The sequence below is a fragment of the Notamacropus eugenii genome, chromosome 5, assembly GCF_028372415.1.
Source record: "Notamacropus eugenii isolate mMacEug1 chromosome 5, mMacEug1.pri_v2, whole genome shotgun sequence".
NCBI lineage: Eukaryota > Metazoa > Chordata > Mammalia > Diprotodontia > Macropodidae > Notamacropus > Notamacropus eugenii.
Window position 1 is genome coordinate 229,086,420 of NC_092876.1, and position 18,667 is coordinate 229,105,086.

The 18,667-nt window shown below is 40.2% G+C and overlaps 1 protein-coding gene across 4 annotated transcripts in view; it reads left to right on the forward strand.

Annotated features, from left to right (window-relative positions):
* The window catches only part of B3GALT1 (beta-1,3-galactosyltransferase 1), a 722,358-nt gene extending 705,056 nt beyond the window's left edge, over positions 1–17,302 (forward strand). For 3 of the 4 annotated variants that reach the window (XM_072612208.1, XM_072612210.1, XM_072612211.1), the window contains 2 exons: positions 3,110–3,224; positions 11,485–17,302. In XM_072612208.1, the coding sequence (XP_072468309.1) occupies positions 11,705–12,685 (981 nt within the window). In that variant the 5' untranslated portion in view covers positions 3,110–3,224; positions 11,485–11,704 and the 3' untranslated portion in view covers positions 12,686–17,302. The remainder of the gene's footprint in view (positions 1–3,109; positions 3,225–11,484) is intronic. The other variant, XM_072612209.1, reaches the window with a different exon arrangement.
* The last annotated feature ends 1,365 nt before the right edge of the window (positions 17,303–18,667 follow it).

The window sequence follows — 18,667 nt, forward strand, 5'->3', positions numbered from 1 at the left end:
GTCTCCCCACACACTAGTTTCCCTAGCTCTGCTCACTTCTCTATCTACTCTCTTCAATATATATACTGTTTTCAATCAAAGACTCTTTATTCAAACAAAGACTCTTGATTCAATCAAAGGCAAGACTCAATCAAAGGCACTTGATTGGCTAAAACTCAATCCAGAAAACAGCAAAAAAATCCTACTTTGCTTGCTGTTGCAGAAACCAGTTAGCAGAGGTAAGGAAGGAGAGCATTCCTTGTATGGGGAGCAGCCAGGGAACACACATAGAGTCCAGAGATTGGATTGTCTTGTTTGAAGAACAATAAGAAAGTCCATGACAGTAGATTATACATTATATTATGGGGTGTAAAATGTAAGAAGACTGGACAGATTGGGAAAGGAGCAGATTAGAAAGTGCTTTGAATGCCCAAGGATTTTATATTTGATCATAGAACTGAGGGAGAACCCCAGTTTATTGAATAAGTCAGATCTATACTGTAGGGAAATCACTTTGACAGCTGAAGACAGACTGAAATAAGGAAAGATTTATGGCAAGCAAATCAGTCAGCCATCTACTGCAATACATTATACTTGTATATGGTATATACACTATGCTATAAAATATACACAATACTCTACAGTGGTGTTTAAGTGATATAAAATGATAAAGTTTCTTATATATTGCCTCTGTTGTTCATAGTTTCCTAAAAGAAATATTTGTGTATAAAAGATTCTTCCATGAGAAATACTAGGAATTGTATTTGGTCTTGTTGTGACCAAGTTGGTTTTAAAGGCAAAATAAATTAAAATAAAAAGAAATCAAGTGATAGGGGGCTGCACTATACAAAGGTATCTTCATTATTTTTGTCCATGTCAACTCCTCTAATAAGTTCCCTGAAGATCAATCCTGTCTCACTTACCTTCTTCAGACTCTAACATACATCCTGGTACACCATAAGTATATGATAGATGTTTGTTGAAGGAAATATATGGGTACAGAACATTGAGCACTGTCTTGGGATTCCAGTGACCCCTCTGGTGCTTACTACCTGGGAGATTGGACTAGATGACATCTCTCTTCTAGATCTAGTTCTAAGATCTAACAAATGAAAAGTGTGTTATCAGGGGTAAAGATGGAAGCCAGACTATAAAGGGGTGATAAAAGAGTGCATAGTCAAGCAAGTGGAAGCATGGATCCTAGACTTTTGCAAAAGTTGTGCAATGAAATGAGAGAGGGAGATATCGACCTCCAGAGTTCAGTCTAAGGAAGACAAATAGAATTAGGTTATATGCATGTATATTTCTCTCAAGCAGGTAGGCATGGATGCAGGGCTGCAGACAGAACTGAGCTGACTAAAGGGTTAGGTGAGGGGGCTTATAAAACCATGAAGCAAGGAAGTACCCCTGACTCAGGATGTCAACCAAGATTATAGTTTCTAATAAGCAAAGGAGAACCCCTGACTCAGGATGTTTGTCCTTTTGTCAGCCAAGATTACAGTGTCCCTGACTCAGGATGTCTTTGCAAGCTTAATTCCATCTTGTGATTGCTGACACAGCAGGAGGAATTCGAGTTCACTCAGAAAGCATCGCAAAGGACCTCTGGTATGTCAAGGTCAAGGGATGCTCAATCTGCCTCCTGATTGGCTGATTCTGATTCTCAGGTCAATCCAGCCTCCTTTGTATAGTAAGGGAAGCTCAAGTCAATCGAGGTGGTTAGTAAAGTCATTAATCATTCCATTTTCACAGAGATAAGATGATAGCTGGAGAGAATAAAGCTTCAAATGAAGGATTGGAGGAAGAGACTTGTAGGCATCTGGAAGGAGTCATTAGAGAGGGAGGAACTGAAGATCCCTGGGAGGGTGTGAGGGAGGGGTGGAAAGCTGATTGCTGGAACAAGGTCTTAGAGGAGCTGGGAAGAAATGGGTCTAATCAGTTGTGCAGGTAAAGGAATGAGCTTTATGCTTGAATGAACTAAAGAATGATTCAAGAGTTTGTTAAGGGAAAAGGGAGAAAGAAGAGTATGGGCTATGTAGTAAAGCCCCCAGGGAAGAATCTTTCTAGCATTTCGTGAAAGGTTTTGTTTGAAGAGGTTAGTATTACAGAGATGAGGAGTTAATGAGTCATCAGTATCTTCAGTTGTGTTAGAGGAATGACAAATGTATGTACAACTCTCTGTTCTACTGATACATTAGCTTTTTCCTTAAGCAAAAGCAAACAAATGAATAAAAAAGCCAATTATTGTAGTAAAAAGGGAAGAACCCTCAGGAGAATTGTGCTGGGACTTCTAGCATCTTCTCTAGGTTCAACTAGGGTTCTGTGTCCTTCAGCCTCTCAGTAGGCTTTTAGCTTGAGGGTTTTTTTAGCTGGTTGGTTAAGTTTTGTTTTGTTTTTAATTTTATTGTTGTTGAGAACCAAGACATTCTTTCTATGGCAGGAAAATCTTGAATAAGTCATCTTGAGTGTGGGAAGTAAGCTGCCTCACCTTGCTGCTTTCTTCAAACCGTCTCAGCGCATGCCTGGTCTCTCTTCAGATTACAAAAGCTACCAGACTCTTAGACCTTATTAGAGCCACCACCCCAACCCTCCAGCTCTTATACTGCCTTGCACTATCAATTAGACAGAGATAGAGTACCTGGGCTGGAGTCATGAAGACATGAAGTCCTGAAATCAAATGTGACCTCAGACATTTAAGCCTGTTTGCCTCAGTTTTCCCATTTACAAAATGAACTGGAGACCACTACTGCATCTTTGCCACAAAAACTCCAAATTGGGTCCTAAAGAGTCAGATTGGCCAGAAATAACCAAACAACAACAGAAAGGTCTCCACCCTCTATTCCATCCTACTCACCCCTAATCTAGCACCAGTTTTCAAAGAAGACAATAGAGTGGGAATGAATTTGCCTGAGGCTCTGATTCTTACACTTTCAATCTCTTCTAATCTGTGTCCACTGACACTTTAGCCTAAGGGAGAAAACCTTACTAGGCTTCACTCTGTTTTGCAATGTTTTACTGGATATCAAGGGTTTTGACTGGCACATTGGATCTAGGATCGAATCACTGTGCTATATTTGTGTATCTATATCCATAAACTATTCAATGGTACCTTACTCTTTGCTTTCTGTTATAGGGACCATCTCAAGTCGTCTGATCTATTATCTTGCCACTGGACCCAGATGGCTTCAGAGGAGAAAGTGAGGCAGGTGCCCTTGCAGAGCCCTCCTTCGCTTAAATCCAGTTCATGTGTAAGTCATGGCATCACCTTCCTGATGTCACAGTCCTTTTAGAGACAAGCAGCAACAACAATAAATCATACAACCAAAAACAGGAGAGTAGACATTTCATCTAAGCAATGGATTCAAGCTAATTCCTTAAACAGAAATCATAAAAGTAACTTAAAAGAAGAGAGATAAGCTTACCAACACCTTTTGCTGCTATGCTGAAAGTATAAAATATGACAGCAGCATCTTTCTAGATCTGAACAGGAACAGTTCAGCAGTGCCCCAGTCCAATCCAGTCAGTCAATAAGCATTTATTAAGAACCTACTATTGTATATGCCAGGCACTATGCTGGGGACACAAAGAAAGGTGAAAGATGACTCTAGCCCAGAGGAGCTCACGATCTAAAAGGAGGGACCACAAACAAGCTAAAGACAGGATAAACAGAAAATAATTAACAGGGAAAGCACTAGAATTAGCAGGGATTGGGAAAGACTTCTTATAGAAGGTGAGAAGAAGCTGGTCAGGTCTTTTAAAATGGTAGTGATGATGATGGTGATGGTGGTGATGATGGTGATGATGATGGTGATGATGATGATGATGATGATGGTGGTGGTGCTGATGGTGGTGGTGGTGGTGGTGATGATGATGATGTTGATGATGATATTGATGATGATGATGATGATGATGATGGTGGTGGTGGTGGTGGTGATGATGATGATGATGATGGTGATGATGATGATGGTAGTGGTGGTGGTGGTAGTGGTGATGGTGAAGATGACGATGATGGTAACTAGCACGTAGGCAGCATCCTAAGGTTTGTCAAGCACTTTAGAAATACTATTTCATCAAATTCTCACAACAACCCTAGGAGGTAGATGCTATTATTATCTGCATTTTACAGATGAGGACAAGGACACAGGTAGAGTTTATGTGACTTGCCCAGAGTCACACATCTAGGCAGTGTTCGAAGTCTGGGCTGCAGCAGCACTGACCTTGCCCCAGAGCCTCACCCAACACAGGCTACTACAGCCTCTGCCCCTCCCCCAGTCTTCCTGGACCCCCTCCAAGAAACCAACTTCCCAACAGGGGCTTTAGTACACCCCTGGAGGCCTGGGAGCCAGCTCTGAGCTGGAGAGAGATGACAATCATAACACCCTCAGTTCACAGGCCTACTCTCCTAAGGTGAAGCACAGACAGAAGGAAATGGAGGCAAGTCACCTCAATATGGATGAGTCTTTTTTGCATCTCCTTATTCCTGCTCCTTCACTCCACTCAAACCTTGCTCTGAGAGTGTCTCTCTCCCTCCCTCCCTCCCCCTCTCCCTCTCTCTGTCTCTTTCTGTCTGTCTCTCTGTCTCACTCTGTCTGTGTCTGTCTCTCTGTCTCTGTCTCTCTGTATCTCTCTGTATGTGTGTGTCTCTCTGGCTCTGGCTCTACCTCTCTGTCTCTCTCTATCTCTCTGTGTGTCTTTCTGTGTCTCTCCCTCTTCTCTCCCTCTCTCTCTCCCCCCCCCCTTTCTCTCTCTCTGTCTCACTCTGTCTCTGTCTCTGTCTCTGTCTCTGTCTCTGTCTCTGTCTCTCTCTCTCTCTCTCTCTCTCTCTCTCTCTCTCTCTCTCTCTCTCTCTCTCTCTCTCATACACACACAGAACTCCCAATAGTCTCATACATATGTAGTTTTCCCTCTTAGGAAGTATCTTCTTACCAAGCACATGCTTAAACTCTCCAGCTTCCTCCAAGCCTCTACTATGTGAAGCTTTTATTGATTTCCTCTACACGTCAGTATTCTCTTCTGCCTCAAATTATACCACATTCATTTATGTATTAAACGATGTATTATCATAATAGAATATAAACTCCTTGAAGGTAAGATCTGTTTTTGCTTCTGGACTTTATAACCTTCTACTATGTACTTTGCCTCTAGAGTTTAATTAATACTTATTGGATTAAACTAAATCCAGCGAACAGAACAAAGGTCTCCTCAAAGCGGCAATGAGGACTCAGGCAGGAAAGAATTCACACTTTGCCTGGAGAATTCAGATCTTGTCCACATGGTATTTTAGGCTTTTCTGCTAAACAAATAGTAAAAAAACAAACTGCCAGGCCTAATTACAAAGTATAAGCAATCTAATATGTAGCTTCTCCAAAGAATAACGCATGTTGTTGTTAAGACATTTCAGTCATGTCTAACTTTTCATGACCTCATTTTGGTATTTTCCTGCAAAGACACTGGAGTAGTTTGTCATTTTCTTCTCCAGCTCATTTTACAGATGAGGAGACTGAGGCAAACAGGGTTAAGTGACTTGCCCAAGGTAATACCACTAGTAAGTGTCTGAGGCCAGATATGAACTCAGGAGGAAGAGTCTTCCTGAATCCCATCCCACATTCTATCCAATATCCACCTAGCTATCCCTATATCTATTTTTCCCTTAATCTATTTTGAATGGACCACATTGAGACAGCAATGCTTACTTCAAAGGTGTGAGTCACAAATAGTATCACATCTAATGTTATCATAAACAACACCTAGAGAGCATTGTATAGAGTTCAGATTCAATCCAGAAATGGTACGCACTTCCCTAGTCAGACCAGATCTGGAGTATTGGGCTAATTCTCAGCTATACCCTTTACAAAGGGCAAATTATATCATAGAACTCTACTAGGTCACAGACTTAGGAGCTTTTTTATCCCAGAACTTCCCCCACAGCTAGAACCACCTCCAATTTTCCTCCAAGTTCTACAACAAACACCCTGAGTCCCCTTCCCCTCACTCAGGATTTCCAAGCCCCTGTGAAGGGTAGAGAATCTTTTGGTTTCTCCTAAGAAATATTTGAAGCAATAGCATCTCCTTCCCTCTCTCCACCTAATCATCTTCCCAGCTTGGAGCAGTGTACTAAAAAACTAGTAAAGCTAAGTCTAGATCCCCATGAATAGTGAATTCCCATGCGGTGGTCTTGTGTATTCAAATACACATTATTTGAAGTTATAATTATGTAAAATATGATTTTTGCTTGCTGACCAGTGGAAACATGCAGCACAAATTTGAATAACACAACCATTTCAGAGAATTCATTATTCACAATGACTGGGTATCACTAGTATACAAACAAAAGAATGCTTTTGCAAATATACATTCCTTTGGGTAAACCTCACTTGAAGCAAAACCTAGGTAGGGAGAAAACACAGAGCAGCAGCTAAGGCTCTCTTTTCCAGATATCAGGCTCTACAAAGACAATCTAAACAAGCTTGAAGAAAAGGAATGCTCTCTAGGAACAAAACTGAAGAACCACAGGAAGAGGAGAAAGCCGGTGAAGCTGTGGCCCCAAGGCCCGAGTCTAATGAGGACCTCTTTCATTCCTTTAATAATGATTTCAGAAAAGAGAAGCAAAATATGAAATGTAACCACAGGTAACACATAAGCTGTAGGAGGTTAGTATTGTATTTTGGTCAAAGACAGGAAAAGATAACCTGAAAATAGGGGGTCATGTTGCTAATGGACACCAATGGGAGAAGAGGGATAGGTAAATAAGAAAGCCCCCAACATAGGGTCTGGAAAAGGAGAACAATTAGAATAGAAGCTGTGATGGGGAGGCTGGTTCTGGGATCCCTTGTGGAATTCCTTCTCAACCTGACTGTTGCTGCTTGTCCTTTGTTCTCAAAAACATCAGGAAGGTGATGCCATGACTTACAAGTGAATTGGATTTAAGTGAGGCAGAGCTGTGCAAAGTCACCAACCCCACTTTGTCCTCCTGAGCCATCTGGGCCCAGTGGCAAGATGTAGATGAGAATGATTGAAGATGGCTGCCTTCCAACTCCGTAGGAGCAATGGGCAAGGTCTTTAAAGTCAGAGCATAGAGCCCCAAATTGGGAGACTAAATCCCTACCATGGGTTTCTGAAGCATCCCTTGCTTCTCTTTGGAGTTTTCAAAGAACACAGCAAACCACATCCTTTTCATCTGCTTCCCCAGGAAAGGGGAATTTTTCCATCAGGAGTTTGGCCATACTAGGGCCTAGATTTGGACAGTGTTTATTTTGGGTCAGCTGGAGCCTGAACGATACTCAGAGTCACCCTGCTAGGAGCTATGCTAATGTTCACTTAAGAAGAATCACAACTACTATGGCTATTGCTGGCCTCCCTCCTATGGCTCATCTATTCACATTCTGCTCTTGGCTTAGACAACATGATGTCTATTGACTCTGCTTGTATTCATCCCTGTCTTTTATTTTATTATGATGATTGTGCTTTGGAACATGAGTCTCCATCCATAACTCCAGTTAAATTCTTTCAACACAGTGCATACACTGAAGTGCATAGTTTATCCTAAAGCTGAGTTTGTTGAAATTCACATCCATTATCTCCTATCTCTGTCTACCAGGACTACTGCAATGTTCTCTAACAAGGAAGCGAGAGACAATTTTTCACATGAGTAAACTTTGTAACTCAGTCTACCTTTAAAAATGACATGATAGAAGTTGGGAGTTCTAGGAAAGAACCAGGGACTACTAAAGACAACTTTTATATTTGAATGCTATTTGAAGCGCTCTTCAGCTTGCCTTGAATTGGTGACCCCCAAATTCAAAAGTCTCATTTCTTTAGGATTCCACTGTATTTATAAGTAAGTGAGTCCCTCAGGAAGTAAACGATTAGCAGGGACCAGTGTGATTTCACCTGGATATATAGCCCCAAAGCTCTGAACTGGCACTAGAAATAACTGCTGGGGAGGTTAGTGAATGGTTTCCACAAGTGAGAGAACAAACAGGGGTGTGTGTGTGTGTGTGTGTGTGTGTGTGTGTGTGTGTGTGTGTGTCCATCTGGAAAGCTGGGAATTGGAAATCAGAGCTGGGAGAGGAGGGAGGACGGTTGGTAGGTACTACTTTTGTGGATGCTGGTCAGTCATTTTCAGTCACATCTGTCTCTTTGTGACCCCATTTTGGGGTTTTCTTGGCAAGGACACTGGAGTGACTTGCCATTTCCTTCTCCAACTCATTTTACAGATGAGGAAACTGAGGCAGACAAGATTAAATGCCTTGCCCAGGGTCACAAAGCTAATAAGTGTCTCAGACCAGATTCAAATTTAAGAAGATTAGTCTTTCTGATTCCAAGGCCAGTCCTCTAACCACTGTATCACCTGGCTGCCAATGGTTGCTACTTAGTGGAAGGCAAAATGGAGCTAGGAGCAAGAGCAGCAACCATAGCATTATTAAACAAGGTAATGAACAGTTTTCCAGCCAGGGCAATTTAGAAATGGATACAGTCAAGGAAAAAAGAGACCTGGAGGTCAAGATTACCATAGAGTAGAAGTTGTTACCCTGAATAGAGAGTTGGCTGTGAATTATGACAGAAGAGAAGGATGATGAGGTACCAGGAGAATGGCCAAAGCAATTTTGCTCATATACTAAGTGTAATTGGTTTGGAGCAGTTTCATCAGGGTAGAGATTTCCTAGAGAGGAAAGATCTCAGGCTCAGCAGCTCTTCAACTGAATGTCTCACCTGGGCCCTCCAGGGCTGATTGACTTGCCCAGGGTCACACAGCCATGATGTACCAGAGCTGGCATTTGAATGTGTGTTTTCTGGACTCTAACCCAGAGTTGGTCTTTTTCTTCCTCCCATTATATTTGCTCTCTCAATATTCATGTGTGTAAAAGTTCCATAAGAGATCAAACTTCATGCTAGAAAGCTAAAACAGGTAAGAAGTCATAGATCTGAGAAAAAATATTATTTTTTATTATATCAATAACCAATTATTAAATTAGGATTGAGGTTTTTTTCTTTCTATTTCCTCATTCAGGCACTAACCCCTTCAGGTTAGTCAGTCAGTCTCTGAAGGACACTGCTGATAGATGAGATTGCCCAAATGCTCCCAGTATATGTTCTGGGAGCTTGGGCAGGACCCCACCCAACTAGAAGACCTTAAAAACAGAGTCTAATCTAGGTGAATTCTCATCCTTAGGGAAAAAACGCTCCTGTCCTTGGAACGCTTCATTAGGATTTAAGGTGACCCAGCGTACAAAGGAGAAAACCAATCAAAATGGTCTGGGTAGAGATGGATTTTTTTGTCCAACTTGTTGGAGACAGCTGAGTTGCATGATCAAGTCATATTCTCAGCAAGAGGAACTGAAGACTTTTAGCCCACCTCTTCAATAATATGTCTAACCCCTTGTTAATTGTTCACCAATCACCTGTCAAAGACACCTCCTTTTCAAAAGGTGTTTAAGCATCCAGGGATCTCCATGGTTTTATCTAGAGAGAGACCACTGGCCATCAATTTATTATTTGCTGGCCTAATTAATAAATTTATTACTAACTACTCAGAAATGCTGTCTCTCAGACTTTTCATTCATCTCAAAACAAAGAGAATACAGGTGACTAATCAGGTGCACTGTGCGTGGACAGAACACTGGACTTGCAGGAGAGAGAGTTTGACTTACCTTCTGGGTTTGAATTCTGTCTCTGACACTTCCTAATTGGGAAATGAATTAGTCACCCCCCTCTGACCCTCTGTTTCCCTGTCTATAAAATGAGAAACCTATAGTACCTATATCATGGAGTTATTGTGGGGCTTAACTGAGACTATATATAATGCTTTGTAAACATTAAACTAGGCAGGTTGGTGGCATAGTGAAATGAGTGCCAGGCCTGGAGTTAAGAAGACTCTTCTTTCTGAATTCCACTCAGGCCTCCAACATTACTAGCTGTGTGACCCTGAGTAAGTCACTTAACTCTGTTTGTCTGTTTCCTGTAAAACGAGCTGGAGAAGGAAATGACAAACCACTCTAGTATATTTGCCAAAAAAAAAAAAAACAAACCACTTCAAATGGGGTCCCAAGGAGTCAGATACACCTGCAAAACACCTAAACCACCACAAAAAAACCATACTAAACTAAAGTATAAGCGTCAATTATGGTTATGCAGTAAGGTTCACAAGAACTGACGCAAGCTGAATATGAGGAGGCAGGAGAATGAGGTAGAATGAATGTTGAGTCTACAGGTACGGGATTTGGATTTCGAGACTTTATGGGAATGACCACGTCTAGCAGTGTGCTGGTAAATATTTAATGATAAACTCTCAGAAAAATGGACTCAAGATGCCCTTTCAAGTTTAACCTAAATTATCATTTCTCGCCCACAATGTTAAGTCTAGACAGTCAACAAAACAATAGGTCAAGGCCTGATATATAGCATTTCCTGTTTTCCAAGAGATAAATGCTCACACTGAAAATTTAAGGGCTCTCATGAGCTAAACTGACTTCAGCTCACCTTTGTCTACACTCCTGTGGGCCTCATTTCCTTCATTTGTAAAATAGGGATGTTGACTTCTAAGGTTCCTTCCAGCTCATACAACTAGGATCATCTCTGTGACCTCCAAGAATAATGATTATATTGGGGAAGGAAAGAAAGAATAGGGATTGGATTTGTGATTTCATTGGTGTGGGGGGAAAGGAATAATCATAAAACATCTACTACACGCTAGGCACTGTGCTAAGTGATTTAGAAATATCTTCTTTGACTCTTTACAACAACCACACAAAGTAGGTGCTGTTATTATCGCTATTTTACAGTGAGGAAACAGTAGTTACAGGAATTGCCTGAGATTACATAGATGGAAAGTTTCTGAGGTCAGATTTGAACTCAGATCTTCATGACTCCAGGCCCAACACTACCTGGTTGGCTAGAGAATTCTCCTGTGAAAAAATTCTCTCTATCAACACAGATTGGCACCTTGTCTTCAACTTACAGTCTTAGAGTTGCCTACAGTACTCAAGAAGTCAAAGGGCATGGCCAGGATCACACATCTTATATGTGCCAGAAGCTATATTTGAATGCTTCCTGACATTTATATACTACCCCCTACAGTCCAGGTGCTTTGCAAATATTATCTCTTTAGATCCTCATAGCAATCCCTAGGAGGTAGGTGCTATTGAGCAGTTAATTGACTTGGCCAGGGCCATACTGCTAGGAAATGTTTGAGGCTCAAGTCTTCCTGACTTCAGGTTCAGTACTCTATCCATCACACAACTCAGCTGCCCCTTTATTGATTGATTGATTGATTTCCTTCTTACAACAATGGGAATTAGTTGCTACCACCACCCATCCATTCCCATCTAACAGATAAGGATAATAAGTCAAGTAGAGATCAAGTGACTTACCCTGGTCCTATACCACACTGCCTTTGATGAAACAAGAGGGCGTTATAACCTATCTTTATGTTATCTTAATAATACTGAATTGAAATGTCAAAACACATGAACAAGCCTAACAAACAGTGTGCTTTCTTGCATTTTGCAGAATTAAGAGGAAGACTGAAAATGACATGGAAGCCATTATCACAGAGAGGAAGAAAGTAGAGTGACAAGCCTGCCACCGACACCTATGAACAATCTCACAGTAACTTGTATTTATCGAACTTGAAGACTTTCAAGTAATATGCTGCCGCTGCAGGATAAAGAGATGTTAATGGTAAGAAGGCTATTTATTCAATATACTGCATAGAGGAGCTGCAAAGACAATGGCTTCAAAGGTCTCCTGTCTCTATGTTTTGACAGTTGTGTGCTGGGCTAGTGCTCTTTGGTACCTAAGTATTACTCGTCCAACTTCTTCCTACTCTGGCTCTCGGCCATTTACTAACGTTGCTGCATCCAGGAAGAATGTTACCTTTGGTAATATAAGAACTCGACCTATAAACCCTCATGCATTTGAGTTTCTCATAAATGAGCCCAAGAAATGTGAGAAAAGCACCCCCTTCCTTGTCATCCTCATTAGTACCACACACAAGGAATTTGATGCCCGACAAGCTATCCGAGAGACGTGGGGAGACGAAAACAACTTTAAGGGGATCAAAATCGCCACTCTCTTTCTCCTAGGGAAGAATGCTGATCCTGTTCTGAATCAGATGGTGGAACAAGAAAGCCAAATCTTCCATGACATCATCGTAGAAGACTTCATAGACTCGTACCATAACCTCACCCTCAAAACTTTAATGGGGATGAGATGGGTTGCCACTTTCTGCTCAAAAGCCAAGTACGTCATGAAAACAGACAGTGACATTTTTGTAAACATGGATAATCTCATCTATAAACTACTAAAACCCAACACCAAACCAAGGAGAAGATACTTCACCGGCTATGTCATCAATGGAGGACCAATTCGGGATGTCCGCAGTAAGTGGTACATGCCCAGAGATTTGTACCCAGACAGCAATTACCCACCGTTCTGCTCAGGGACTGGCTATATCTTTTCAGCCGATGTGGCAGAACTCATTTACAAGACCTCACTCCACACCAGACTGCTTCACCTTGAAGATGTGTATGTGGGACTGTGTCTTCGGAAGCTGGGCATTCACCCTTTCCAAAACAGTGGCTTTAATCACTGGAAAATGGCCTACAGCTTGTGCAGATATCGCCGAGTCATTACTGTGCATCAGATCACACCAGAAGAAATGCACAGAATCTGGAATGACATGTCAAGCAAGAAACATCTCCGGTGTTAAGATTTTTACAGATGTAAATATCTTTTATTTTCTCTTCCTTTTTTCTTCCTTTCTTCCTTCCTCCTTTTGTTCTTTTTAATTTGGGAGCCTATATTATTCGTAGTTTACAGATGTTACTATGGGAAACGAATTGTGAAGGAGTTTGCAAAAAGTAATTTTCCCCTGCCCCCCTCATGTCTTAGTTCCTTTCTTTGATCACCAATTTACAAATATTACATTCTCATTATACAAATCCTACACAAGCTAAAAGTGTCAGATGCCAATCTCAGGCCAATAGGGTATTGCCATTTATCTCAAAAAGCAGCTCTCAAACCTGTGCCCCCAAAAGGAGAAACTGGCTGAATGCTACCCAGCTAGCTACTGAGATGAAAATCTGGTTCTGAGAGAAGGAAAAAATCACCTCACAATAATGCCTTCGTCTCGTCTCTTCAGGGAGAAAATATCTTCATTTAGAAATCCATTTAGGAATAGACAGAGTCAAGACACAGTGAGTGGGAGTATTTCTGTTGTGTGTGATACTTACGTTGGTTTTTTCCCCGTATTGGCCTGTAAAATGTGTCATACGTACAATTCCACCCCCATAAAGAACTTAGTTCTGGCAGGAAGAAGGGCACTGGATGAGGGAATTTGGACTTCAGAATCAGATGTTCTATAAGATCAGGAAAGAACTTTATTACTCATCCAAGAATTAAACACTTGCTGGGCAGCAGGTGGAATACATATAGAATGCAAAATAAATAACAAAATAAATAGATTTATTCTTAGTTCTTTCAGAACAAACATAAAATTGTGCCTCCAAGAAAAATTGCCAAATGTAACTTTACCTGCTTCCAAGCAGGATGCAATGTCACTGAGTACACTTGGAGTGTGTGGGGTCGTGTGGGCACATGGTTCCCAAAGAAAAAACACAAAGCTAATATGTGGCCAAGAGGAATGCTACATCACAGTGCAACGAGAGCAGATTCTGAAAGCAGGAAAAGAATTAGAGCCCTAGGAATGAGGTAAGGGGCACCAAATCTGGCACACCCAGTGTGTGCCATGTGCACTGTAGCACAGTGGAATGTCAGCAAGGTTCCCAGTATTCCATGCAATTGCATTAGCATTGAGGTCTTCTCAGGGTCAGGTACAAGTGATTTGCAGCTATGGTAGGGAAGCTTAGGTTCCATTCCTTTCTCTGCCGCAAGACTCATAGTGTCAAAGGAGCAAATGATGGAAACCTCAGTGTGCCTCAATTTACTCATTTGCAAAATGGCAATTATTTAAAAAAATAAATAACCTACCTCCCGGAAGCTGTGAATTTTAATTCATGTTTGCCAAGTACCTTGAAATCCTCAGCTGAAAGGTGCTATGTATGTGCAAAGTATTATTATTGTATTATTAATATTATTACTATTATTGCTGTAGTACCAGTAATCAGTAAGTGAGCGAGAGGCAGTGGAGGCATGGTGTCTAGAGAGCTGGCCTTGAAATTAGGAAGACCTGGGTTCCTGTTCCACCTCTAACACTGTGGGTAAATCTCTCAACCTCTCAGTACCTCAGGCATTCTAACTCTACCGTGTCTGATTTGTATTGGTGAAAAGAATTTCTACACTGAGAACTTCTTACACAAATTAAAATCATGGGCTCAGTTTCCACACCTCTCCCCTCCCTCCCTCCCTGCCCCCAGAAAAAGCAAACTAGTAATTATTACCAGTAATATACCACATATGTTAATATAAAATTCACCACAATTAATCTTGACTATAGATCATCATGGATCAGAAATCACTAAAAACATTCATTTCTCTCTAGTCTAATTTAGATTGGAGTTCTTAACCTAGTCTTAACCTAGAATCCATGAACTTTCTTTTTTTTAATATTGATAACTATATTTCAACATAATTGGTTTCCTTTGTATTCTTTATATTTTATTTTATGTCTTTAATAACACTCTTATGAGAAGGGATCTTCTATAGCACACAAACAAAGGGGTCTACAAAGCACCTTTGGGAAGCTTCATTAACTATTTGTGCTCCCCTTGGCACCACTTAATGAATTATTTCCATTCACTGAATGCACCCCTCTGTGCTGAAGAATAAGGTGTCTTCCAAAGGTTCAGGGCATAAGGTATATTTCGTGGCAGAATCTTCTGCTTTTTTGAATATTGAAATAGGCTTCATTGCTTGGAGAAATATGCAACTTGAAATCTCCCCAGTCATTTGAATTAAGGCCTCTCTGGGATTTGGAGAATGGGGAAAATTAATTCACTTTACCATTCACCTTTCCAGAAGGAAGAATAAACACAGAAAAAATTAATAACAAACCAAATATTGATGATAACACAACATCCATTTGGCAAGTTTCCTGTCCTTTGGAAAGCCCAAGCCTGCTTACGATTGATGAGAAAGCCCCCATGATATGAAGATAGTACCTTGTTTTTGTAGTACCTGTTTTGATTTGTTGGATTGTTCTGGTCCTTAAAAAGTAGCCCTGGAGAAAGTTCTTTATGTCTCACATCCTGAGAAATGTGAAACCTAGTTAGTCATTCCTTCTCTTAACAAATGCACATGCACACACACATATATACACACACACGTGTAGACAGATAGCTTATTTCAGTTAGGACAATACAAGAAAAAACACTAGAAAAGTTGGGGAGAAATTGGGCCCCATAAGATCAGTCAGCTCCCTTATCCAGTAATTATTGCCGGTTCTCAAACTCAATGATTTCTTCCTGGTCATTCAAAACATCTACTATCCAATCGTTAAACAGTTCAACTGGGCTCTTGCCCAAATCATTTTGCTCTGCACCTGTCTCATGCCCAGCCAACAATTCTTAATATCAAGAAACTACACATTATGAGCATGATATATGTATACTTCTTATGTATATGTTATAAATATATACATATTATGGATAGACCTCCCTAGTCTAAAATGGAACAAAAAAAACAGTGATCATTATTATTTTGGAAACTCCTTTAAATTTCCTAATTTTAAAAAAATGGTCTATAGTGCACAGAGGACAAACATGTAAATATCCATCAAAGATCATGTGTATATATTTTAAAGGAATCATCTCTCTTCAACTGTACATGTAGAGGTAGGAGCCTGCCTGCTGGGTAACATTTGGCTCTGCATGGGGCTTGTTTGAGCAACACTTTTTGTCCCGCGGTCCTGTAGCCTTAATTAAAGCATGTTTGCCCTCCATTTTTGAATGTTCAAAATTTATTTGTTTGCTTTTTTTAATGTTAGGTGATCAAGGAAAGCCTTTAACTTACTATTTCTGTTAGTTTTCTGATGCTGTCCAAAACAAAACTCCAATCACTTGGGCAGTCATGAGAAAGATTTTTGTGTCCTTTCTCTGATTTAAGGCGCAATGGATAGAGATCTGGCCTCACATTCAGGAACACAAGGGTTGAAGGCCTGCCTTTGACACATACTGCCTTGCAAACCCAGTCACTTCTCGCTGTCCAAGGCAACACGAAGACTTAGGTTTCAGTAAAAGTTCTGACCTGTGTTAGTAGCAGGCCTTTCTTCACCAAGGGGTTCCCCTCTACCAGTACAATCACAGATGTCTGTCCCTATCTTACCCCCTATCCCTATGCCATCCTTATCCCCACCCCATCCTTATCCCTATTTTAACCCTTTTTTCAGATTTAAAGCATAATCGCAGGCAGCAGCCTCAATGGGGGTCATACAGTCAGTTTATGTCTGATAATCTACTTATCATACCTCCCATCAACAGTGTTATTTTTGCACAGGATGATGTTAAGTATCCAAGCTCATTGTCTTCATTCTTAATGTTCCTTTTTTAAAATGAGCCTTTCACTTTTCTTTAGGTATAAGATTGCAAGGTTTTCTGTTTTTTTCCTATATCATGGCAAATACCAATTTGAATATAACACTGGAGTCAGAATAGGAGGAAGCACCTGTTTACTTTGTATGGAATTTCAACCAACCTAGCCTATCAAATGGATATGTTATGGGGGTGGGGGAGTGGGGTTGAAGGGAAGTACCCCTTTGCGGAGGGATGAGGGGAGGACTTTTTCAATAAAATTTTTCCTATCAAAGGACAATGGAGTATTTAACCCAAAGCACCTGGGATTGATTTTCTATCTTTCATAAAATGTGATTTCAGTGGAGGAATTGACTCTAATTTCTGCTGTAAAGCGGAACTGGTTTTTATAAACAAAAAGCAACTTGTGAATGAAAGAAGCAATTTACTAGAGAAGCTTGTTAATAAAAATTGACATTTAGGTGTATCATTATATATGAATGGATGTATTTATGTATTTATTTGTCAAAATTGTATATATTGTTTCATCAAAAGTAAGTGTCTGTAAAAGTGCACTCTTTGGGTTTGAAGTATTATTTAGGTTCATGTGGGGTTGCTAGTTGAGCTGCTAATCAGAATACTATTTTTTGTATTAATGTCAGAAAACAAACAAAAAAAGACAAATGGAAACTGAAGGTGTGTGTACAGTTGGTTTCTTCACCTTCTTGAAATGTAACCTCTCTGTTGACTGGAAAGCACGATGCTAATGTATAGGCCCATCTGTCATGAGGAAGATTATTGTTCCACAAAAGCTGATTTTTTTAACCATTGGGGAAAAAAATAAACAGAAGGAGAACATATTTTTCACTTTATCTGCTTCTTTTCTGAGTCTCCTCTATGAAATATCAGCACTTTCCAGTGTTAAAATAAACAAATGTTCTGCAATTTACCATTGACCTCTCCCAACAACCAACCTCAATATATCTTGGAACAGCTCAGAAACCAAAAGGAGCCACCACATTGTTCACTGCTCCTGAAAATTTCAATACGACCTCAGCACATTCAGGGAAAATTAACTTCAAGAGCATTTGGTCCAGTGAACCAAATGTTGGTCTACAGTAGACAGAAAACCTGAGTCTTTTTTACCAGCCCTCTTTAGCCTTTGATGAAAGCAGTACCTCTCCAAGGCTAGAAACAGGGACAATCATTTTTTTTTCTATTCTCTTTAGAGAATATCAAGTTCATAAAATGATTAGAGAGCTTGGACTCTATAAATAGGGGGACATATCAGGTGAAGTTGGTCCTTCTTGTGTTTCACTCACCTAATATCTATAATGCTGCACTGTGATTAGAAGTTTGAATTGACATTCGTAATTGTGCTCAAGAAAGTGCTGGTGCCTTTCCTTCTGGGCAGAGAGTTGATAAGTACTTAAGAGAAGGGCCCTTTGTCCCTGCCCTTTGGGTCATTGCTGGGTGCCCTTGTTTCTTATTGGAAATGGAACCATGAATCCTAACTACCTCTACACTGGGAAAAGATATTCCAGACACAAAGATCTCTCCAGTGTGGTCAAATACTTGCAATGATACCTTTCAGAACTGCCATGATCTTTTTAAAATTTCATTTGGACTTCTTTAAAAAGGTGAGGAAATGGGGCTATGCCCCTAACAGCATCAATAAATGTACTGGTATCATCTCTTTGTTGCCAGGGAAAAGACAACGTAAAAATTAAAATGAATTGTATTTAAAAAAAAACCTGACAGCTGAATACATTTTAGAGACATTGCCTTTTCCTCTCAGAGAACACTTTAAAAAATATAAAAGCCTGATCCTAATTGTAACAATTACCCAGGGCTTAATTAATATATTGCTCAAAGATGTGTGGGCATTAGAACAGGGAGGGTGGGTTTCATATAGTTTGATTATCATAATTACAAGCATTCTATTTTCTCATTTACTTAATTGATTGTCATAGATTTCCAGATGAATTCACACTACTGGAAGAGAATTAAATACATTTCTGGAGCAGGATAAAGAAAAAAAAAAAGGAACCTGGACTATTTAGAAAAGCAGTATGTCCCAGAATGTGAGCATGAAAAATTGCCCTGGATAATATCTGCTTACCTCTCTCGGTTAAAATGGGTATTTTGTGTGTGTGTGAAATGAAAAAGAAACGAATGAAAAAGCTTTATTGATTCAGCTACATCTATAATGACATTGGCTCCAC